Below are 23,722 nucleotides of genomic sequence, written 5' to 3'. Positions count from 1 at the left end.
GCACCGGGAGCCCGATGTGGGATTCGATCCCGGGTCTCCAGAATCGCGCCCTGGGCCAAAGGCAGGCGCCAAACCGCTGCGCCACCCAGGGATCCCTGATGCAGTGCTTCTTAAATTGAGCCCTGACTTCCTCTGCCCTCCTTCCTTTCCTTTCCCATTTGTCTCTTTGCTCCCATCAAGTGTGAAGAATAGTTTGGCCCCATTAAATGTTAGAAATATCTTTTGTCTCTAGCAAATCACACCTTGGAAGTTAAATGTGCATATCAAGTAGGTCCCATCTTTCTTAGAAAAAATGTTAACAATTAAGAGCAAACAGCTTTACTAAACTGTTTCATATGGAGGACTGTGTAGTTCTGGGTCACTCCAAGGGCCTGCTTAAACACCACGTAGTTACAGGTATACTTTGGTTCTGGAGATATACTAATAAAATAATAGTTGTGAGGATAATTTGCTCACTTTTGAAAATTGTCTAGTTATGTCCTGAATTGTAACCATGCTGGGAGGAAAATGATTAGATCTTGGGAGAGTGTAAGAAAATTCAGATCCTCCCATCATTCTCCTCCAAGCAAGGATCTTTAAGGATGCTAAAATGTTGCTTCATCCTGCTTAGTGTCATGGAATAGCCCTCTCAGAAATGTGTTCTGGGGGGCGGCTCGGGTGGCTCAGCAGTTTTGCGCGGCCTTCGGCCCAGGGCGTGATCCTGGGGACCTGGGATCGAGTCCCACATCGGGCTCCCTGCATGGAGCCTGCCTCTCTTCTCTGCCTCTCTCTCAGTCTCTCATGACTGAATAAATTAAAAAAATTTTAAAAAAGAAGAGAAAAAGAAATGTGTTCTGGGTTGAGAATAAGTAGCCTAAGGTCAGGATTCATTGTTGTATTATCTTGCTTAGACCTAATTATTTTAGACATTCATACAGGCCTACTGGAAAATTACATCCTTTCTTCTAGTGTTTGCTGGGCCTGGTGGTGCCGCCCGGGCCTGCTACTGTGTGAAGATCATTGGGGTAGAAGGGAGCAGTCTGAACTAATCTCAGAGGGCTCTTGGAGAGAATTTTTCCAGTGAGGCCCACACCAGTGGCACCTGGCCTTCCAGCCTGCATCTCTATCTCTGACAGCGACATTTCTGTCATTCACTGTGCCTACCTTGGGAGGTTCTATAAAGAAACTTCTAAACTCTTTTAAGAGCTGTGTGCCAATTTCAAGCTTGGTTCAGTGCTACGGAATGTCTTCAGATGTCAAGTCCTTGAATTGATTGCATTGGAGCAAAAGCAGGGTAGTGATGCAGACATGATGAGAGAGTGCTGGATACTAAGTGCTGTGCTTAGTGCCTTTTCTCTTGCTATCTAGACCTACTACCTCTGTTCCCACAACCACCCTGGAGGGAAGGGATAATGGTATTCCCATGAAGAAACTAGAGCTCAGAGAAGTTTTGAGAGTCACTTAAGGTCACCAGCTCACCAGTACTCAAGGCCAGCTCTGTCCACTCCTTTGTGCTGCTTGCTACTCCCTTCCCCATAGGACTCAAAAGGGACAAATGAAGAAATATGACTCCTTAGACCTTAGATTTGGGCTTTTCAGAAAAAAGCACATGTGATATGGGATGGTCGGGAGAGGGAAGGAAGGAGCAAGAGTATCATCTCATTCACAAACATCACAAGATATTTCTTTGTCTTGGAACATGGCCTAAAGCAGTCAAAGTATAGAACATTTCCTGTAGGGATCCCTGGGTAGCGCAGCGGTTTGGCGCCTGCCTTTGGCCCAGGGCGCGATCCGGGAGACCCTGGATTGAATCCCACGTCGGGCTCCCGGTGCATGGAGCCTGCTTCTTCCTCTGCCTGTGTCTCTGCCTCTCTCTCTCTCTCTGTGTGACTATCATAAAAAAAAAAAAAAAAAAAAAAAAAAGAACATTTCCTGTGGATGGTACAAACAGCCTGGAAGTGAATGGACGTAGGTTCAGCTGACATGCAGTGAATACTACCTGCCAAGTTTGGGTCCTAGCAAGGCCCTTTTACCCGGCCTGTGTACCTCATTGGCTGCTCTGTAGGTTTGATAAGTAAACCCACGCTATAGATGTAGACCCTGGACTCTCAAAAGAAAATGGTTTATATACTCACATAATCTTGGTCCTTTCCCTCAGGTATTACTAGAAGCCTAGAAAAAAGAGGCTCTTTTCAACCAATATTAGGAAACAGCAGCTTCAGGCTGGAAGCAGAGGATGCCTCATTCATACAACAGTTTGTTACTTGGACGAGGGAAGGGCTGTCTCCACTTCCATAATCCCTATGCATTGCATTTAGATTTGTAAGGTTTTTGGTAGTTGCTGTTGAGTAGTTTACAGTGCTTTATTTTTGTTTTGTAGTCTCCTCTAAGCCATGACCTCATCCTTAACCTGACTCAGGACGGAATCAAACTGCTGTTTGATGCTTTCAATCAGAGACTTAAGGTAACTATGATTGACAACTAAAATTGCATGTCAGGCTGATTAATACATGCTTTTGTAAGATGTTTCTGAAACTAATAAGTCAGAGTAGACTCTTGTGATTCAGAGTCCACCATAGTCTAGGGAACTGAAGCTGTGCCTGCTCGCCTACAAAAAGGGAAGCTGAGGGTGGGGTGTAGTAGTTAGAAAGAGGCTGGGAAGGACTCTAATCTCAGGCTCCAGAAGTGAAAGGAGAAAGTGTTGGAGATTTGGGGAATATGCTATGGGGAGGGGACTCAAGTTACTCAATTTAAGGAAAGTGAGAGTAGAGCTAAGTGTTTGACACAGATTATTCCAAGTCTTAAAAGTTTAGGATACTAAAAATGGGTCCTAACTGCAGAATAGTACCAAAAGGTTTTTGTATCTTGTTTTACTTCATTCTTAAGTCAAACAGTATGACTTGGAAGGTGAAAAATGGAACTGTTTTTCATAAAATGCTGGAGCTTAGGGCTTAACACCACTAGCAATGAGTTGGTTCTTTAACCCCCTTGAGGATATGTAAACAAACAACTTGGTGGTGTATAGGGTTTGTCTTAATTGCTGTTCAAGTGCAATTTACTAACACCTGTTTCAGTCTAGGATGTTTTTAATACACTATTTACGAATGTCTGGGCTTCACAGATTAGTCATGTGACACTAGACTCATGCCTCAGAGTCACAAGGTTGAATGTGGCTCTGGGCAGTGGCATACCAGAGCGGTTGTCCTGGTTAGGCCATGCCTTTCCAAAAGACTTGGGTACTTCCTATTTCTTGTAATCCCATCCCAAGTGAGCTGCTAAGGAAACAAGACAGAACATGGTGAAGGAATCTGTACATTAAATGAGAATTCCTCATTTATGATGGCTCTTCAAAAGCAAATGTGAACATTCTTAACCTCACAACTACCTTGCCTCTCCTTGTGGACACATTCATCTTGTCCTGCCTGACCAGAAGTTTCACAGTGGGAAAGGAAAGAGGATGGTCATCAGTGTGGCTTCATTACAAATTGGGGGAAACATAATCTGGAAACAACTTTACAAAGAGTTATTTGTCTCAGCTTGGTAAGTCCACTTTAGGAAACATAACTCCAAAAGATTATGGGGAAGGTAATGTTGCCAGATATTTATAGCAGGGCTTTTCATAGTAATGAAAAGCTGGAAATAACCTAAATGGATAACAAAGGGGAAAGGCTAGACAGACAGCCCATCATAAAATCATAGCATGGTGAGGACAGTGTCATATATTTAGTGAGTACTTGGTACAAGTGAAGTACGTGGCTAAGTGCTTCCCATACATTTCCTAACTTAGCAAGCCTGTGAGTAATACTGTTTTATCAGCGAAACAGTAGAGAGGCAGAGGATGAGTGGTCTGCCAAGCTTTTAACCCTGAATTAATAAGTTAATTAATTCAGTGTGTGATGGCCACTGGCAATAGAAATGACTTAGCTTCTGTTTTTGTGTATGGGAAATAATGTGATACGAACTGAAGAAAATTGTGTGAGCACACTATGGAGAACTGTGAGGAATGGAAGTACATTTGAATGGGAAAGGAAATAAATAGAACCTTCTCTTCTGCTTTTTGTAGGGTCCCTATGAAGGGGGTGGGGGCTGGGGCCCTGAGCCTCTGGAAACAGAGAAAGCATTCTCAGGTGCCCTTGGTTAGCATCAGGTTTGACATGCCCTTCTGCCTGCCCCTCATCCCAGCACTTAAGAATCCACCTCTCCCTGATTCCTTGACTCCCTGACTGTAAGAAAGCTTTGTGGAATGAGGCTTCACAAATCTCAACTTTTACAGCTGCCTATCTTTTCCTTTCCTATCTTGGCTGCTGTCTTGGCTTCTGCTCTGGGGAAATCAAAGTATTTTCCAGCCCAGAGGGTAGTAGATCATGGACTTTTGACTTCCCTAGCTGCTTGTCCCCATGGCTTAGCAAGCTCCATGGACCAAAATCGGCTTGTTGATTATTCTTGGTGACATAAGGACTCCAAGATGGTTAGCACCCGGGGTCTCTTGCCACAAGTACCATCATACATAGGCCCTGTGATTAACTCCAGTCCACTGTTCTTGCATTAGACAGGCCAGGTTGAAACACCCATAAGTGTTGGTCTCGGTTATTGGCAGGTGGGTAACAATGAGACAGAAGGAACATCATTGAGGCCTACCCCCACAGGGTGAATGGTGGGTCATTAGCCAGCTGTAGGGGGGGCAATCAGGGAGGCAGTTGTCTGCTCCTGCTATATAAGCAGGGCTTCTGGCTGAAGGTTGAGGCTCTCTGCCAGCATGAGGCCCTGGCCTTTGTGAAATGGCATACCAGTTTGGCATGATACAGGCTTTCTGAAGGGGACACTACGTATCTTATGAATCACAGCTGTTCGCCTGTCCTTCCTTGTATGACCTCTCTTGGTACCTCTTTTCATGCTTTCTAGCTTCATATTGCCCTTAGCCAGCTTCGTAACAGTCCGACTTGCCTGATGTTTTAAGTACCTTTCCTGTGTGGAGTAATAAGCCAGACCTTAAAGGGCTTAACTTAGTGAGACTGGGAACAGCATACACAAGTAGTGTGGGAAAAGAGGTGATTGAAGTGCTGTGACAGCCCAGCAGAGGGAGTTACTCTTAGCACCAAGTAGGATCAGAATAGCTGCATTTAATTAAGAGGTGCCCAACTTGTGGTTTAGTGTTAGGATCATTAAATAAAGTTAGCAGTAAGGTCTGGCCAAGGGTAGACTGCCTATTATGTCTCATTTTCTATGGCAATGCTAGATGCTTTTCTAGACACAGGGCCCCACAGCCCCTTCTAGGATGAGGCTCAGATTGTCAGGGGAAGTGGACGTTGAATCAGCTCTGCTTGTTCCTCTATAGTGAGCGCCAGGACTCCCAACTGGAGGATAGTAGCTGGTGCTCCAGGCCCCAGCCAGCCATGCTTCTGGCTACCAAGCCCTTGCTACATTGGCATAGAAGACTTCCTAGTGCTCATTACTTGGCACCACTAGTGGCTGAGTGTTCAATACCTTTGTCTCTGCCGTGAGTTCTTGGCATTTAATCCAAGGCTGAACCCCTTGAAATGACACGAGGGTCCTAAGGTTTTCCAGGTGCCCTTCAATAGAGATGTATGAATATTGTCCCACTTGTCCTAACCTAATGTAATATGACTTCTTTTCTAGCAGGATAGATCTCCTCCCATCCTTTTGTTTTGTAAGCTACAGTATTTTAAAGGTGTTTTTCAAAGTGATCTGATTTGGGGTCTTGCTAATGCAGCAAAGCTTGGAATAGAAGGAAGAAGGCTCAGTATCCAAAGGTACAACTTTAACCTTTAAGCTACATGATTTGTTCTGTGGAGGATTTTACTCTTCCATGTGTAGCACTCTGTATGATAGAGTAGTAGATTAATTATAGGAACTTGACCTGCTGCATACATGGATATATGTGGAACAGTCCACTAGAAGAAAGGAAAGGAGAGGTTATACTGTGTGTGTAGCGTGGGTTTTTCCTCCAGATTTAAAAATGAGAACAAAACATAATGTGTGGTGCTTCAAGAAAATTCTGAATAGTGATAGATTTCTTTTTCTTCACTATTCTATAAATGTCTTTTTTTTTTTTTTAAGATTTTATTTTTTAAGTGATCTAACCCATCAAAGGGCTCAAACTCACAACCCTGAGATCAAGATTCACATGCTCTACCGACTGAGCCAGCCAGGCATCCCTTTATAAATGTCTTTTTAGTCAATCTTTTTCAATTGCAGAGTATTACAGCACTTAAACCTTTGATTTTTTTTTTTCAAGGTGATTGAAGTATATGACTTGACTAAAGTAAAGTTAAAATATTGGTAAGTTTACTCCCCTGCTGGTCTATGCCGCAGGATTGGTACATATGGAGTTTATCTATTACCCTCATTAAGTTAATAAAGGATTCCCATCCATAGCAGTTCTGGTGCCATGATTTCCTCAGGTAGCCTCCAAGCCTACTTAGCTTTCTGGAGAAGAGAAGGAAATCTTGTTTAAGGACATGCTGTGTGTAAAACACTTCTCATATATGTCAGTTTATTTAGTCCTCACAACAAAGGACCTCAGGTTAGAGGTGATGTGACTATCTTCTAAGTCACAGATGCTGCCTGCCCCCCACAACCATAGGTCTGACTTCAAAGCCTATGTATGCTAAAGAGAATGCCAAAGGGATCACTATTTAGGAGCCAAAATCTACCTTTTTTTTTTTTTTTTTTTTTTTTAAGATTTATTTAGAGAGTGCAGTGGGGAGGGGCAGAGGGGAGAGAAAGAGTCCTAAGCAGACTCTGCACTGAGTGTGAAGTCCAACCCAAGGCTCAATCTCACAATCCTGAGATGACCTGAGCCAAAACCAAAAGTCATATGCTTAACCAGCTGTGCCACCCATTTTTCTTTTTCTTTTCTTTTTTTCTTTTTTTTTAAGATTTTGTTTATGTGTTTGAAAGAGTAAGCACATGAGTGCATGGGGGAGAGGGAGAGGGAAAAGGAGAAGTAACACTTCTTGAGGACATGGACCCCACCATGGGGCTTAAGATCACGACCTGAGCCAAAACCAAAAGTTGGACACTCAACCAACTGAGCCACCCAGGTGCCCCTGAAATCTACTTTTTAGAAGGAAAACAATGCCTGTAGCATAAAAGAAATATTTGAGCCCCCATTATGGCAAGGTTCTGTGCTAGCATCTAGAATGCTCCATATAGTAAGCTTCTTTAACAGGCTTCCCTTTCCCTTTTCAGGGGCATGAAAAAAGGCCAATTCCTGGGATTAGCTCAAGCAGCATTTGTCACTAGGGAAGTGGATAAAGCAAATGTGTAATAGCACTGGCCCCTCCAGATTCTTTTTGTCTTTCAGTTTTGTTGGAGCCTTTGTACCTCAAGGTCTGGCTTCTTTTTTCCCTCTTAGTAGTTAGCGATGAGTAAAAGCATGGAGTCCAGGGGTCAGGCCTCCCTGGATTCATCATTCTGTTACCTCTGTGACCTTAGGCAAGTCATTTAGCCTCTCTGAGCTTGTTTTCCCATCAGAGAAATGAAGTCAGTACTGTGTGGCTGCTGGGTTAAGAAAAAGAGGTGTTCTAGCGTGCCTGGGTAGCACAGTCAGTTGGGCGTCCAACTCTTGGTTTTGGCTCAGGTCATGGTCTCAGGGTCATGGGATTAAGCCCTGCATCAAGGCACACTCAGTACAGAGTATTCCTGAGACTTAAGACTCTCTCTTCCTCTCCTTCTGCACCCCCTCCCCCCAAATGAATAAATAAATCTTTAAAAAAAGGAGGTGTTCCATGAATTATGCTAATTTTTAAAATTATTCTTAACCTTTAAGCATTCTCCTGAAAGTCATGAATGCTGTATCTTCTTGCCCATCATCTGAAATCATGTGTCCTCTTTGTTCCCAAGCCCCTCCCCCCTCAGATCTTTCCCCTTTGCTTGGGATCCATTACCCCTCTCCAAATTCACCCAGTCCTTGAGTGCTGTCTGTTAAGAAACAAGCTGCCTGAGGTGCCTGGGTGTTGCAGTTGGGACTCTGGGACTCTGGGTTTTGACTGAGGTCATGATCTCAGTTGTCCTATGTGGGGCTCTGCACTCAGTGTAGAGTCCCCTTCAGATTCTTTCTCCTTCTCCCTGTGCCCCTCTGTGCCTGCTCTGTCTCTCTCTTTCTGTCTCTCAAATAAAATCTGAGAAAGAAAAGAAAAGAAAAGGAAAGAAAAAAAGAAAGAAAAGAAAGAAAGAAGAAAGAAAGAAAGAAAGAAAGAAAGAAAGAAAGAAAAGGAAAGAAAAAAGAGAAAAGAAAAAAGAAAGAAAACAAGTTACCAAACAAAAAACAAAAAAAAGAAAAAGAAAACAAGTTACCTTGCTTGGCTATACTGTTCTTTTAAGATGTTCATCCCCTTTTAAAAAAAGTTCCTTTCCAAGCTAAACTATTAGTAGACATTCTAGGAAAACATATTAACATTTTCTATTCCTGTGCCATTCTGTGGCATCCAAGTCTAGATGCCATGGGCTAAGACTGAATTTATTTCTTTCTAAACTGCCTGATGACCACACAGGTCTTGGAAGGCCTTAAGGATCAATTCTGTGTATCAGCCTTGGAGACTTGACTTGTTCTGACCTCATTTATTATCCCTCACTTAAAAGTTCTTTAATAAACTTGTCATTTTTCTTAAAGATTTTATTTATTCATGAGAGACAGAGAGAGAGAGAGGCAGAGGCAGAGACATAGGCAGAGGGAGAACCAGGCTCCATGCAGGGACTAGATAGATGTGGGACTCAATCCCAGGACCCTGGGGTCACGCCCTGAGCCAAAGGCAGGCGCTAAACCACTGAGCCACCCAGGCATCCCTAAACTTGTGTTTTGACATACTTGTAAACTCACCTGCCTATGTTTAAAGAATAACTCCTCTAGCTACCATCTTCAGTGATTTGAGAAGCATCTTTGTTTTTCAGTGGAGTGCATTTTAACTCTCAGGCCATAGCTCCCACCATTGAGCAGATTGACCAGTCTTTTGGTGCAACCCATCCTGGAGGTAAGTCCATCTGATTCCTCTCCTTATCTGTTGCACCCCATAATGATGAACTTAGCAAGTGCACCATCCCCTGAAGCCAGGTTCCTATAGGATTTGACGGTTGATAATTGGGTGTGAAGGAAAGCTCCTGTCCCTTGTTTTCAGCGTAGTGGGTCAGTTAAGGATTCAGACATAAGGTAGATGGTGCCAGGCTGGTTTGTGTTCATGTCTTCTGATATCATTCACCCATGTCATTGTCTCCTCCTCACTCCTACAGTGTATAACTCCGCTGAGCAGCTCTTCCACCTCAACTTCAGAGGACTATCTTTCTCTTTCCAGTTAGACTCGTGGACCGAGGCTCCCAAGTACGAGGTTAGCCCTTCCTTTCCTATGGTATTTGTCACCCAGTACCAAGGTGATATGGACCCAGCAGACAGTGCCACCAGGGAAGCTGGATAGGAACCCTTTCTTTGGTTTCCTCATCTCTGAGGTCTTCAGGGACCAAGAGTGGTAGAGTGGGTGGGACTGATAGCAAGAACAAAGCCCAAGCTGGCATTCCCAAGAAGAGGGCGCTTCTCACTGCATAGTGAGGTCAGGCTTACTTTTCAGAAATAAATTCAGTTGTACTTTGCTTTAAAACTCCAAATCACTGGGATCCCTGGGGCGCAGGCTTACTTTTCAGAAATAAAATCAGTTGTACTTTGCTTTAAAACTCCAAATCACTGGGATCCCTGGGTGGCGCAGCGGTTTAGCGCCTGCCTTTGGCCTAGGGCGCGATCCTGGAGACCCGGGATCGAGTCCCACATCGGGCTCCCGGTGCATGGAGCCTGCTTCTCCCTCTGCCTGTGTCTCTGCCTCTGTCTCTCTGTGTGACTTAAATAAATAAAGAAAGAAAGAAATAAATAAAGAAATAAATAAATACATACATACATACAAACAAACAAACAAACAAACTCCAAATCACTGTGGAAGTTTTTTAAGTGGGCTAGAATTTGAGACTTCATTCTGGATTTTCATTTATCTATTGCTTTTAGCAAAATGTTATATTCATCCTTAGGTAGTAGCAGCATCTTTAGGGTCATGAAATGATAGACGTTTGGTGAGGCTTACATTTTACTAAAGAAAGCATTCCCATAATTTCTTCTTGATGAAGGAAGGAAAAACTAAAATTAAAAATGGACTTGCATAGATGGGATGAGTTTATTGACCTGGAACCAGGTTTGACTGTGTGCTTTGACCTGACCAGTTCTTGAAGACCATGAGGGCTGGGGAAATGCCAGACCCTGGCTTACATGGCCTGCAGTATGCTTTTAGTAAAACTTTTGTCTTGTGTTTGCAGCCCAATTTCGCCCATGGCCTGGCTTCTCTCCAGATACCCCACGGAGCGACTGTGAAACGAATGTACATCTACAGTGGAAACAGCCTGCAGGATACCAAGTATGTGTGGGGAGCACAAGCTTCATGGGCCATGGGTTCCTTGGGAGGAAGGGCAAAGCCTCTGCTCATTCTTTGCCTGCCTCCAGGGCTCCCGTAATGCCCCTGAGCTGTTTCCTTGGCAATGTGTATGCTGAGAGTGTGGATGTTCTTCGAGATGGAACTGGACCCTCAGGTTTACGACTTCGGCTACTTGCTGCAGGTCAGTTACTGGCCTTGGGGTAGTGGATTCTCCATTATATCCATGTTGAGATAGCCCAAAATCGCACATGCTTAAAGATAGTTGGTACAAGACAGTACAGATATTTATGGTTAAAGCTTTTGTTTAAATTTGTGAAGGAACAATACACAGTTTTATCATTACAAAATCTTAATAAATGACAGTAGCACTGCTTCCCCTAGCATGTACGTAAGCCTTCTGTGTGCTTATATAGTTTTGCAGTGCTTCCCAGGCTGTTTACTGGAAATGTATCTTATGGGCTGCAATATTGGTCTTTTCTCCCCTTTTCCACCCCCTTTTTTTTTTTAAAGATTTATTTGCCCATTTTGAGAGACCACACAAGGGGGAGGGGCAGAGAGAGTCTTAAAGCAGACTCCCCCACTGAGCACAGAGTGTGACATGAGGCATAATCCCACGACTCTGAGATCACAACCTGCGCCAAAACCAAGAGTTGGATGCTCAACCAACTGAGCCACTCAGAGATCCCAATCCTTTTTCCAGCCTTTATGCCAGTTCTCAGTAGGCTGGCAGCTGGGACTTTTTGGATTATGATTTGGCCAGACCCTGCTGCGAGTTTTGCTGACTATGAACAAAAAAAGAGCTGCTACCTTCAATGGATAGCCTCTCCAGGATCCATGCCTCTTTTGTGATTTCCTTGTGTGTGGCTAATCTCAGCTACTGTGGACCTTGAGCCACACTTAATAGTATAGGCCATGTCTTTGGCCTGGGATCCAGGATAGTGGCTGTGCCTTCAAGGGGCTCAGTCTAGCTTAGTGAGTAATGAGTATTTGTTCATAAATTAGGATCTTGTGTTAGTTTCTAGGGCACTGGTTCTTAACTATGAAGAATTTGGCATATAAACTGAAGTTACTCCCCTGAACAATTAAGTAGTTCACAAGCTCTATGTTAGAAATTTTTTTTAAATGTGGTTTTCTAGCCAAGGCAGAAAATTTTACTTAAAAGAATGTTGCACTTGAGCTATAGTGTTTGAGAGAATTGAGATGTAGCAACAAGGTCAAGTGATTTAGGGTCTCTTTTGCCAGGAGGGTTACTCCTTGAAACAGCGAGGTAGCCAAGGATGGTGCAGTTATCCCAGGTGACAGCAAGAGGAGTCTGTTGGGAGAGGGGAATCTCCTCTAATTCTGGCTTCCACCCTGTACAGCACACTCCCAGCAATCACATCTCACTGCTTACAGGGTCAGTGGGGGAAACACTTTAAGTCAGGGACTCATCAAATTACTATCTAATCAAGTACTCGTTGAAAGTTTCCTTTGGTAAGCAGAAAGGTAGCTTGTCTCAACCAACCCATTTCTTACATGTTTACTTATGGATTGTAGCTACCAGGATGTTTTTAAGATAGGAATTCAGTATAACTGCCTTGATCCCCACAATAATTTATAGGAAGATTCACTCCAGGGAATCAGAAACTAAAATAGCCTCCTAAAACTAAGGATATTTTCCCCTGGGTAGGCTTCAAGTAGGGTCAGACGAGAGAAGACTTGCCTGTGAAGATTGCCTTCCCTATCACCCCACCCATCTGGACCTTTACAAGTGTCTGGTACGTGGAGATTTGGGGCATATAGTCTAGCTTGGCAGGACTTTTGGTGGGTTCTGTAGGCCACCCAGGCTTACTTAAGTGCAAGATTTATAGGCAGAGGTTAATGTAGACTATGTTTTTCTCTGACCTCATTAATTTAAACACAACCATTCCTTGCCACTCAGTGTATGTGTGCTGTAACTGAAGACTGTTGGGTTAGTTGAAGAACTCAGAACTCAGTACCAGCTTATTTCAGATTTTAGATCTCTGAAGTCTTCCCTATAGAACAAATGGATTATTATACCTGAAAGAGCTTTGTCAGCTATAAAGTTCTGTTCAGAGTAAGGTGATGGTGATTATCATATACCAGGAAATGCAGTCTTACCCAGTTCTTGCCTCTTTTGGGGGGCAGGTTGTGGAGAAGTAAAACACTTAGTCTTCCCATCCACAGAATGGGGGAATTTTACTGTTGGTGTGTCTTTTCCTATTCCACAGCTACTTCTGTGTGTGTGTAACTGGAACCATTTCTAAAATGTATTAGACAGAGTCAGGGTTTAAAGATTTTTCCCAAAGAAGAAACTTCTGTCAAATGGGATTTTCTTATCCTCCCACTTTCTTAGTTTGTCATTTTTTGAGTGTTAGTGGGTCTGTCGGTGTTTGTATAATTAGGGAGTAAGTTAATGGATGTTTCCTGTTGACTTCTCTATAGAGTGATCTTTAGGTCTAGTCTCTAGTTGGGGGTTACCATTGAGAAGCCCCTCTTAACATAAATTCCTGTATCTTAACAGGACCTAGAAAGTGGCAAGAGATAATAGCACCTCATTATATACTTTCATAGCATCTCTGCTGCTGTTTATTTTACCATAGTTGTGTGGTGTCGGATTGGAATCGTCACACCATAAGCTCCATTATGGGCAGAGACTGCATTTGTTTTGCTCAGCATGTTTCTTCAATATCCTACAAAGTGTCTAGCCCATGGTAGTCAATAAGTAAATATTTGGTGAGTGAATGAATGAAGTTTTCAGAGCTCCACATCACTTTTCTTGGATTGAATGAGTCTCTGGGATTCCTTCTTTCTTTTTTTAATTATTATTATTATTATTATTTTTTTTTTTAATGAAAGAGATGGGGAGGGGGCAGAGGGAGAGAGAGAGAGAGGGAGAGACTCTTAAGCAGGCTCCATGGCCAATGCAGGACTCAGTCTCATGATCCTGAAATCATGACTTGAGCCAAAATCAAGAGTCAGATACTTAACTGACTGAGCCACCCAGGGGCCCCTCTCAGGGATTATTTCAAGAAGATAGTGATCTCTCATAGCATCTCAAGCCCTGTGACCTAGTATTTCTGCTTGCATGCAGTCTTGCCCCTCAGCCAGAGCTAAAAATGCAGTGTGCAGTCATTGGCCTCTCTGGGGCCCCCTTGGTCCCAGGCTGCAGGATATCAGGCCCTGGCTGGGAACCTGACCACCTCTCCCTTAATCTCTGCAGGTTGTGGACCTGGCCTATTAGCAGATGCCAAGATGCGGGTATTTGAACGTTCAGTATATTTTGGTGATTCTTGCCAAGATGTTCTTAGCGTGCTTGGCTCTCCACACAAGGTCTTCTATAAGTCAGAAGACAAGGTACGGAAAATGTGTTTATGAAGTTAAATAGGCTTTTTACCTTTTAAGGTAAAATGTGTTATGAAGTTAAATAGGCTTTTTTACCTTTTAAGTAAAGTCTGTCCCCAAAGTGGGGCTCCAGCTCATAACCCTTAGATCAAGAGTCACATGCTCTACCAACTGAACCAGGTAGGCATTGTCCTTTTTTAATCAATATTAACTTAATATCAAGTAAATATAAATTGTTATTTTTCCATAGAACCTGTTCTATGAAAACTGATGAATTAAATTGAAAGCTCTTTTCTGATCCCGTTGGTCAGATTGTCCTGCCTTTTCTTGGAGACCAGGGCCCAGTCTGTAGTCAACCAAAGCTGCGGGGGCGGGGGGAAGCTGGCTGCATTGTTCAGCACCAGTAGCAGAGATTCTGACACTTTTGCTTACCTAGCAGCTTAATGTTATACACAAAACACAGTTTGTAGACTTTTAGTTAATCTGAGAATTGTATTAAGGAGTTGGATTTTGTTATTTTTTTCCCAACAGATGAAAATTCATTCTCCTTCCCCTCATAAACAAGTTCCATCCAAGTGCAATGACTACTTTTTTAACTACTTCACTCTTGGAGTGGTAAGTTGTGGTTCCTTAGAGAAATGTTTCATTTCTGTGGTAGCAGACCATGCACCTGGGCACACCTTTGTGTATACATGAAGCTGTAACCATGCCTGGCAGCAGGGAAACTAGCCCCAGCTGGCTCCACCCAGTGCAGTGCTGTCTTGCATTGGCACCCTAAAGGGGGCCTTCCCTGCCACTGAGATTTCTCAGAAGCACCAGGTTCCCTGGTATTTCTCGGCTTCTTTATTGAGGAAAACATGCTGCATAAGTGGAGGCTGTGGGAATCATTCAGGTTAACATAGTTTGGGATCTACACATTTGTAGAACATATACGAGCTTCTTCTGGAATCTCAAAACAGGGAGACTAAAAAGGGTCAGAGATAGTGGAAATGTGCTTATGTATTTTTAGAGGATTACCCCAGAGGCATTGCTGTGGTCCTGTGCTCTGGACATGGAGTGCTGAATGGAACTGGTGTCCACTGTCAGTGCTGACAGTGCAGCTGGTGGATGGGATGTGTGTGAGAAATTGGGGGGGGGGGGGGGGGGAAGAAATTGTGTAAACTCTGCGCTAGCAGGATACATCTCAGAGGGCAAGGCTAGCCTGGACCTGAGGTCTTTGAGTGTTTGAGCTTTCTAGAGCCTGAGGTCTTGATGCAGCAAAGAAAGGGTAGATTCTGGAGAGGGAGAAAGGAGATACTGGGGTCAGCCTATGTGGAAAAAGATCAGAGGAACCAGGAGTAGTGGGTAAACATAAACTCTTGAAGGTACGGCAGTGGCAGGAGGGAAATGGCATTCTGTAAGCTGAACCTCTTGAGTTCAAGGACCAGTGATAATAAGGGACAAGGAAGATGGAACAAATGGACCAAACCCTAATAGGACTTAATGTAGGTCATGTAGGGGTGGGGTCAGAGCTAACCCTGCGGTCACAAGCCTAAACAACTGACAGGATGTGAAACTGGGAAGGGTGTGGGAGATAGGAAGAAGTGTTCAGTGGGCAGCATCAAATCCAGCTCTGAGTCCTGGTGAGAGGCTAGACCTTCAGTTCCAGGAGTTGCTGACTCCCACAGGGCCTAATGGCCAGTAATGGCATTCAGAATAGTTAGGTGCTTTGAGCCACTGGAAAGTCAGGTGGTCCCTGAATCTTCTTGGTGGCCTTTAAGCCAAAATCTATGCTCAGTTAATTTTTAATCAGGGGCTTGTTAGGAAAGGTCTCTCTGATGTGTTTTGAGTTCCCAAGCAGTAAGAGCTGTAGCCCATGGGACTACTGGGCCTGCTGCTACAAAGTTTGGAATGGACCTACAGATTTCTGGGTGCCCCCTTCACTGAAAATGTCCATTTAAGGCTGCTTGATCTCAGCTATCCCCTTGACTGTTGTTTGGGAGAAGGCTATTTCCCAGCAGCATCCCTGTTGTGGAGTGGCTATCTCTGAGTTGGACATGGCCTTGGAAAGGCCTTTGTCCAGCCTCAATAACCTTCCCTACTTGGACATCCTTGTTTTCTACCCCAGGATATCCTCTTTGATGCAAATACACACAAAGTGAAGAAGTTTGTCCTACACACCAATTACCCTGGGCATTATAATTTTAATATGTGAGTATACCTATACCTTCCCCTCCCAAGAACTGAGCTTTGGGTTGAAAATCCCCAGGAAAAGAGAGCTTGTGGCTTTGAATGTTCACTAATTTGTCTGTACCTGAATTCTTACAGTTTCGTGGGAAGCGAACATTTCCTGAGTGTTTGCTCTGTTCCTGGTACAGTGTCCATACCTTACGTCTCTCCATTTGTACCCATTTTACAAATAGGGAAATAGGTTCAGAGAGCTTTGTATCTTGTCCAAAATAATGTATCTGTCCAAGATGGCTCTAGACCCCAGAGCCAGGGCTTTGGGGATGGGTTCCTTCTGTGTTTCCTGGGGTGCAGGGTTGAAATGCATGGGTGGTCAGGCCTCTCAGAGGGCCCAGCCTTTATCCATCTGGCTTCTCTCTCTAGTTATCACCGCTGTGAGTTCAAGATCCCACTAGCCATAAAGAAAGGTGAGTAGTGGATATCCTCAGACTAAGAAAAGGGTTTTGAAGTTAACCTCATGAGAAGACAGTGATCCAAACAGAAATGGTAGCAGGAGCCTTTGCCTACCTGCTTTGCCCATAGTCTGCTTTGCCCTCAGCTTCTCTGGGTTAGGGCTTTATGCTCCTGGAGGCTCTCAAGGTCTTTTTCTATAATCATGGGATTAGTGGTCTCTGATGGGGAGAATTTCCTATATATGATTATCCAGGTGCTCCCGAGTCAGCCTTGTGACTGCTGTCCCCTCTTGGTTCTCTACCCTCTTTCATTCAGGAATTCTGAAATAGCCCATCTGTCCTCTCTCCGTACTCCAACCCTAATGCACAGAGTGGCCAGGTCTGGATTCTGCCTAGGGCTGGGGTCACAGGTAAGCTGGGCCAGCAACCAACCCACTCTGTATTCTCTTTTCAGAAAATGCAGATGGTCAGACAGAAACATGTACAACCTACAGCAAGGTGAGCTCCTATTTTCCCACCTCATGTAGCCCCAAAATGAGGTGGGTGTGAGCCTGCCAGCAGTCTAGGGCCCGTGTTTCTGGGCCAGCCATTGGTCACAGGCATGATTAGGTCTCTGCTAACCCCGTGCCGCCTTTTGCAGTGGGACAACATCCAGGAGCTCCTGGGCCACCCTGTGGAGAAGCCTGTTGTCCTGCACAGGTGAATAGGAGGTTGCTGTCTCTGACCACCCTGTCCTGCTCCTCACAGCCCAGAAGACTGAGGGAAGCCTAGCAGTACCTATGGCTTAGAAATGACAGAAGTTGTCTTGTTGCCACATACGTACTTCCTGCCCCCACCCTGCATATTACCACTGGGCCAGCTATTCTGCATATTTACCCACACCAGAGAGGTGCCCCCCTCCCTGGGGATAGCCCCCCTCTCCAGGTAGGGGGGGCTTTCACCTCTAGTTATTCAGAAAGGGAAGCAGTTTTCACTGACTGTCCTGGCTCTTTTTTTCCCTTTAAAGTTGCCACATGCTATAGTCTACAGCTTCATACCCACTTCATACCGTCCTGCTTGAGGCTCCTCCCTCCTAACTTGTCACTCTAGTCTAATTGCATAATAACTTCCTGTGCCCCATTGGGCTTTGTAGGGTTCAGAATTTAAATGATACCTATCACTACCCCTGGTACCTCAAGGGCCTGTGTAGGAAACAGACAGCCATGGGAGATACTGGGCCAGTGGCCCCCATCTCAAAAGGGACTAGATGCCCTGCCTGGACTCGGCTTCTGTCTGCCTTTCTAATTCTAGCTTCCCTGGCCACAGGTCCTCCTCCCCAAACAATACCAACCCATTTGGCTCCACATTCTGCTTTGGTCTTCAGCGGATGATCTTTGAGGTAAGTCCTGGGGGTTGATGAGCTAATGGCCATGGCAGGGACAGGCAAGTGATGGAGTATGGTTAGGGAGGGCCTGATGGTCCTGCTGGTTACTGATTTTCTGGTAACCCTGTCTGCTAAGAATATGACCTGCCCACATTTAACAGTAAGAGTTCAGAAATTATGTTGGGGAAATTTGAGGTCATGGAGGCTACAGTGGTCTATATCCAGCAAGATGAGAGGTAACAGGGATCCCACATATGTGAAAACATAAATATGGTAGGAAAGGGAACCCCTGGGAGCAAGTGGAGCTCAGCATGGGAGTACTGGGGGCCTTTAAATGCCATATTAAAGAATGTGCTATGGGTAAGTGGCTATAGAGGCCCCATTGGCTAGGAAGAATGGGCTGTCCCTTGTCTACCTTTTGGATGCTACACCCTCAGTAGGCCCCTAGCAGTGCCAGAAGGACTGAATAAATATGCAGAGTGAAGTTTTTGTATCCCATGAAGAACACACAGTTGCTGGGCCAGGGATGACCCAACCCTGTGTGCAGGTGTGTTGCACATACAACCTCCGTCCTTTGTGTACAGGAGCTACCCCAAATCCTGTGTCTGCACTCACAGCCCCCGTACTGGTGGTTTTTATGGATCTGATTGCCTGCCCTGCCTACATCCTTTCCACTCCTTCCCTTTGACTCACTGTCGTCTTCTCACACCAGGTCATGCAGAATAACCATATTGCCTCGGTGACCCTGTATGGCCCCCCCAGGCCTGGTGCCCACCTGAGAACAGCGGAGCTCCCCTAAGGACATCACTGGCCCATGCCCCTCTGCCCTGTGGAGCTGTGCATTGGTTCCTATTCAGTGGGCCTCCATGTGCCACCCTGTGGATATTCTTGGACACCTTGCCATTGTTGAAAGGCTGTTGTGATGTTCTGAGGTGGGGCTCGGACTATGTGCTCTGCCATGGGGTGAGAGGCTCGGAGATTCCTCTGTCTTTCCTCAGCCTGCTTTTGCCAACAGAGGACACAGACTGCAAAGAGAAGCACAAACTCTGAGCCTTGATACCTGGACCCAGGCGACCTCGACTAACACATATGGAGACAGAGGTCTGTCTCTCCTGTTCCACATGCATTGCGAAGTTAGTACTCTTTCTGTGGCTGAGGACACAGGCACCCAGGACAAGGACAAGGTCCTGCCTTTGGCCCATCATGCCACATGACCCTTCAGGCAAGCAGGTGGCATGTCCATAGTACTTGGTTGCGACTTTTGCACTACATCCACTTTAGTTACTTGATGAGCTGGCTGTGGCCAAGATGGCCCAGTTCCTTCCCTGTTCCTTCTTTGCACGTGCTCCCTTCCAGGCCCAGTAGACACACCTAACTCATTGAAACACAGCTTTTTACCATCCAGGAATGTGCCCAGGCCTGGTTCCTACCCCTCTTGGAGCCAGCCTTCAAGGTCACCTGTGCCCCTGCTGTGCCCCAACCTGGCTTAGCAGGCTGCATGTTTCCATCCTGTTTGCCTCTTTTATTTAATGCCAAAGTTTTAGCCAAAGACATCTTCCTCCTTTTGTTGTTTCGGCATTCTGTTCTGCACTGTGGGCTGGCTCTCTTGCCCCAGCCCTGGGCAATGTCCCCTGGCCAGGCCCATTCATGGCTCAAGGCCTCTGGGGACTCAAGGAAGGCTGGGCTGCTCAGTCTTTTCATGGGTCTTGCTAAGGAAAGTAGCATATGTGCTTTAAAAATAATCCTTTTGAAAAGAATTGAGAAGAGAAATGTATAATTTTATCCCATTTTTAATATTTTGGTCTAGCAACTTGTGATACATAGATGACAATTTTGTGAGTTTTTCAAATGTGTGTACAGATTTTTGTAAATATGACTCTTTTGTAATTAACTCATGTACAGCCTCATCCTATAGAGTTTAACAATGAATGTGCAGGGGACCTGCCCCAGGCTCCTAAGTGGTTCCTGGGCGTACAGCCAGCCTTATGTGGCACTCCCATAATTTTGTGACTGACTAGTGTCTTCCCATTTGGACTGTGGCCTGGCCAGAACCCCCCCTCCACACACACACACACACACACACATCCCACTGTAGGGGCAGCCAGGACTATTCCCATCTTCCTAGAATAGGGGAACCCTCCTCATGCCCTGCCCATACCCCTCCAATAAAGACCTATGCCCTCAGCAGCGGCTCACCATGTGCTGTTGCTGGATGTTTGTACTAAATAATAAGCATGGGAGTGTTGATTTTCAAGAAAGTGGGTGAACAATATGGGAAGTTTTGTGGTAGAGTCATCTTAGGTTCCTTGCCTCTCTGGAGTGGGGCAGCACAGCTTCAAGTAGGAGACTGGTGTGTGTGTGTGTGTGCAAATTCTTGTGTGGTGGAGAAAGACTCTAGGTAGGACCAGGCAACTCAGTGTGTCTCCATCCGTGGTGTTCCAGCCAGACCAGGGCCTAGGAGGGGTTGGCTTCAGGAAAGAAGACCTCAGAAGAAGATCTAAAGGTGAGTACATGGCTGAAAATCCAATTTGGAGGGACAGATGGGAATCAAAATGCCTACCTTCAGATTGAGTTCTAGCAGAATGCCTGCCAGTTCCATGAGGACTGAGGCCAGGCCCCCACACCTCCTCCAGCCTTGAGAAAGATCTGCATGTTATCACTCAGGGACTTCCAAATCAAGGAGTATGGTCCGATTCCATGAGCCTCTGCCACCACCCATCCCCAACCCCCTAAAACCTACTTGGTGCTAGGAGGACCAAACATGTCCACCTGTTTGGTGGGTCTTGGTGCTCTTTGGCCTCAGTCCTGGCTGTCTCAAAGAGCTACCATTCAGTGGCTTCTAGATCACTTCCCAGTAGGGTAGGTGTGCAGGAGCCAAGCTCAATCTTCATTCCCTAGGGACTCGAGGCAGACTTTCAGGGGTAGGAGGCTAGATTTTGAAGTGTACCTCTGGGAAACTACATACACGGCAGTAACCCTACTGGGTCTTAGTGAGAGGCTCTTGGGGCCATGAAGGTGGCTAGGGGCCCCACTGGAAAGAGCCAGCAGCGACAGGCCATGGACGGGCGCAGGCTGGCCCTTGGGGCCCGTTCAGTAGGCGCCACATAAGCCACATGTCCGAGGCCGAGAGCCCGTGCACTACCACCAGCTCTCGGTAAAAGCAGGGGTCAAAGGTGCGCAAGTGCGGCGCGGCTGAAGGACGAGGGATGCCAAAGGTGCGGAAAGCAGGGTGAGGCTCGGGTGTGAGCCGAAGGCGCTGGAGACACATACCCAGAAACACGTCGTCAATGGGGAAAAGCTCAACCTGCGCGCAGGCGCCGGCCAGGCGACGCAGCGTGGCCCCCGAGAGCACAAAGCCGCCACCACCCGCGTAGGCCGGGTAGGCGGGCAGGCCGTACACGGCCTCCGGGATGTAGTACTTGCTGGCCCGCGTGCGGATTGGACGCGCCTGCACGATCACATCACCCGCAAGCAGGTCCTGCGCCGGGTCCCGCGGCGCCAGGAACGCCAGCAGGTTTCCCACGTGCACAAACACGTCTGCGTCGCCCTTAAAAACGAAGCGCACCCGGGGGCAGTAGGCGGAGGCCCAGGCCAGGAAGTGGATCTCCTTGAGCGTTAGGTTGAAGAACGTGTCGTCGAACGCCCAGAGGAGGATGTCCGCGTACGCGCGGCTCTCGGCACGCAGCAGGGCAGGCCAGTGGCTCCGTGGGCCGTCCCCCTCGGCGTCGGCCCCGTCGGTGCCCGCGCCCCGGGGCACGCCCAGCAGGAACACGCGGCGCACGAGCGCCCCCTGCACGCGACCCTCAGCACCCCACGTCTGGCGCACCGCTTGGCGCCGCTCGAAATCCGCCGCCACCGACTTGACGGCGATGAGCAGGTCGGGGCCCCCCGCGGGCGAGCCATCCCCTCGGCACTTGTGCGGCTGGTTGATGAGCAGGGGGAAGCGCCGCTGGTCCTTGGCGCGCAGGTAGCGGCCAAAGTCAAAGGGCCCCGTGGGTGTGGGCGGCTCCGGCGTGTCCCCTTCGTAGGCCAGCGGGGCCGCGGCGGCGCCTGCGTCCGGGGCCGGGAAGACGCGGAGGCCTGGGGTGGGCCCCGGCTCGGCCTCCCCTTGCGGCCGGGGGGCGCCGGTCGTCGGGGCCGCGCCCTCGCGCTGCGCGTAGAGGAGGAGGCCGAGGGCGGTGCCCAGGAGCAGCGTGAGAGACGCGTCCCCGCGGAGGCGCAGCCTCCGCCTCATGTCCGAGCGGCTGGCGCCCGCGCCCCCTGCGGAGAGACGCGGTCAGGGGCTCGCGACGCGGAAGCCATTGGCCGGGAGGGGCTCCGGGCGTCGCTGTCCCCGAGGGGAGGGGGCGGTGGCCGCCGGCCCAGGGCCTCCCCTACGCGCCATCCATCCCCCTCGGGCGCTCCTGCTCTGGGCCGCGGCACCCGCGCGGGGCTGGGCACCCAGGGGGGCTGCAGGTTCCTCCTACACACAGTCCCCACCCCCTCAGCGCCGCCGGACGCGGCCCCCAGGCCGGAGGCGCGGGGCTCGGCCCTTCCCCGCCCGCCTTCCCGCGGCAAAGCCGATCCCTTCGACCACTCCCTACCCACCACGTCGCTCCTTGGGATCCTGACACGCTTGTCCCTTGGGAGCGGCGCGGCCCCGGACGCCAGGGCCTCCGGGGCTCGGCGCGGGGTCCCAAGGGCAGCCAGGGACGGGGCCTGGGCCAAATGCAGCGTTGGCAGGAAGGGGGGGCCGGGGCCGCCGCCACGTGACCCTCCAGCTGTGCGCGCCTGGACATCTGGAGCTCGGCTCCGCCCTGGCGCCGCGGGCAGCGCCGTCTCCGTCTCCGAGGGGAGACTGAGCTGAGAGGGCTCCCCCAGGCAGCTCTCGCTGGGCAAGCCTGAGGAGGCGAGTTCTGGTCTCGGGGTGGGCTCCAGTTCCCCACATCTGCTTTGGGGGGGGGGGAGCAGGAAGGAACTTTAGCCTCTGGTTAATCTCCACACCCCCACCTCTCCAGAGTGAGGCAGGGCCTGGCTTGGCAGGAGCCATGGGCAGGCGGGTCCCAAGCCCTGAGGCTGAGCATTTGAGGCATCTACTTGGCCACAGCCTCAGGCGATCCTTGGAAGCGCTTCTCAGCTCTCCAGCAGCCCAGGTTCAACCATCAACCAGGCAGGACCTGTAGAAATCACAGATGGCCGCAGGACCGGCTGCCTCCTTACTCCTGGCTCCGCTGTGCCGCCCCTGCTCCCGCCCCAGCAAACACACACTGGGACCAACAGGGCAGCTCATTCGATTCTCACAACTCTGGTAGTAGCTTTCATTGCTCGTGCCCAGAGGGGGCCCTGCCCCTCAGGGAGTTAAGTGACTTGCCCAGCATCATACAGGAAGAAATTAAGAGCATTGCCCTAGGTCTTCTGGAGTTCCGTCTGGGCCTCTTTCCTCTGTCCTCCCTTGCCTCCTCCCCATCTGTCCACCAGGACAGGAGGCCAGCGCCGTCTGCCTTAACTTCACAGGTGAGCACTTCATTCTGTCTCCCCAGAGGCACCTCCCGACCCCATGGTCCCTAGTGCCCCAAACCAGCATAGCCTCCTACAGGCAGAAATAACTTGGCCTGGGTCACCGTTGGCCGGATTGGACTGGCAGGAATGGTTCAGCTTGAGGGATTCCTGAAGTAGGCTGATGAATAAAGGGCTCGATCTGGGACCCATGTGGGCAGAGCATTCCTCTGGAGATTGAGAGCCCCCATCCCAGCAGGCAGCCCCACCCTCCATCCAACAAAAAGACAAACTCTGAGGTCCTCCTGGACTCTCCTCATCCGTTGGTACTAGGCCTGTTATCCTCCATCCTAAACAGCTCTCCATGTTCATCCTTCCCCCCATCTCTGCAGCCGTAGCCTAGGCCTCCACCCCTATGCTCCCCCCTTCAACCTCTAACTCTTTCTCTCCCTCCTCACCAGCCTCCCAACCTAACTCCTCAAATCCTCTAAATGCTTCTCACTGGCCTCAGTATA

At 48.0% G+C, this 23,722-nt stretch overlaps 2 protein-coding genes across 3 annotated transcripts in view; one reads left to right on the top strand and one right to left on the bottom strand.

Annotated features, from left to right (window-relative positions):
* Nucleotides 1-19,958, top strand: part of PHAF1 (phagophore assembly factor 1) — a 28,965-nt gene extending 9,007 nt beyond the window's left edge. For both annotated transcript variants that reach the window (XM_026011451.2, XM_026011452.2), the window contains exons 4-17: nucleotides 2,360-2,443; nucleotides 6,236-6,279; nucleotides 8,893-8,972; nucleotides 9,229-9,323; nucleotides 10,291-10,388; nucleotides 10,475-10,587; nucleotides 13,630-13,763; nucleotides 14,283-14,366; nucleotides 15,859-15,941; nucleotides 16,341-16,384; nucleotides 16,824-16,867; nucleotides 17,010-17,068; nucleotides 17,675-17,747; nucleotides 18,445-19,958. In XM_026011451.2, coding sequence (XP_025867236.1) covers nucleotides 2,360-2,443; nucleotides 6,236-6,279; nucleotides 8,893-8,972; nucleotides 9,229-9,323; nucleotides 10,291-10,388; nucleotides 10,475-10,587; nucleotides 13,630-13,763; nucleotides 14,283-14,366; nucleotides 15,859-15,941; nucleotides 16,341-16,384; nucleotides 16,824-16,867; nucleotides 17,010-17,068; nucleotides 17,675-17,747; nucleotides 18,445-18,531 — 1,122 coding nt within the window. In that variant the 3' untranslated portion in view covers nucleotides 18,532-19,958. The remainder of the gene's footprint in view (nucleotides 1-2,359; nucleotides 2,444-6,235; nucleotides 6,280-8,892; nucleotides 8,973-9,228; nucleotides 9,324-10,290; nucleotides 10,389-10,474; nucleotides 10,588-13,629; nucleotides 13,764-14,282; nucleotides 14,367-15,858; nucleotides 15,942-16,340; nucleotides 16,385-16,823; nucleotides 16,868-17,009; nucleotides 17,069-17,674; nucleotides 17,748-18,444) is intronic.
* B3GNT9 (UDP-GlcNAc:betaGal beta-1,3-N-acetylglucosaminyltransferase 9) lies at nucleotides 19,507-22,543 on the bottom strand. The gene is made up of 2 exons (XM_026011449.2): nucleotides 22,320-22,543; nucleotides 19,507-21,992 (listed from the first exon to the last, which is right to left on the bottom strand). The coding sequence occupies exon 2, from the start codon at nucleotides 21,964-21,966 to the stop codon at nucleotides 20,752-20,754; it is 1,215 nt and encodes a 404-aa protein (XP_025867234.2). The 5' UTR covers nucleotides 21,967-21,992; nucleotides 22,320-22,543; the 3' UTR covers nucleotides 19,507-20,751.
* Between the last annotated feature and the right edge of the window lie 1,179 nt (nucleotides 22,544-23,722).

This window comes from Vulpes vulpes, chromosome 12 (genome assembly GCF_048418805.1).
Source record: "Vulpes vulpes isolate BD-2025 chromosome 12, VulVul3, whole genome shotgun sequence".
NCBI lineage: Eukaryota > Metazoa > Chordata > Mammalia > Carnivora > Canidae > Vulpes > Vulpes vulpes.
Note: the sequence above shows the minus strand (reverse complement) of the source record. Positions and strands in the feature narration are given on the sequence as shown.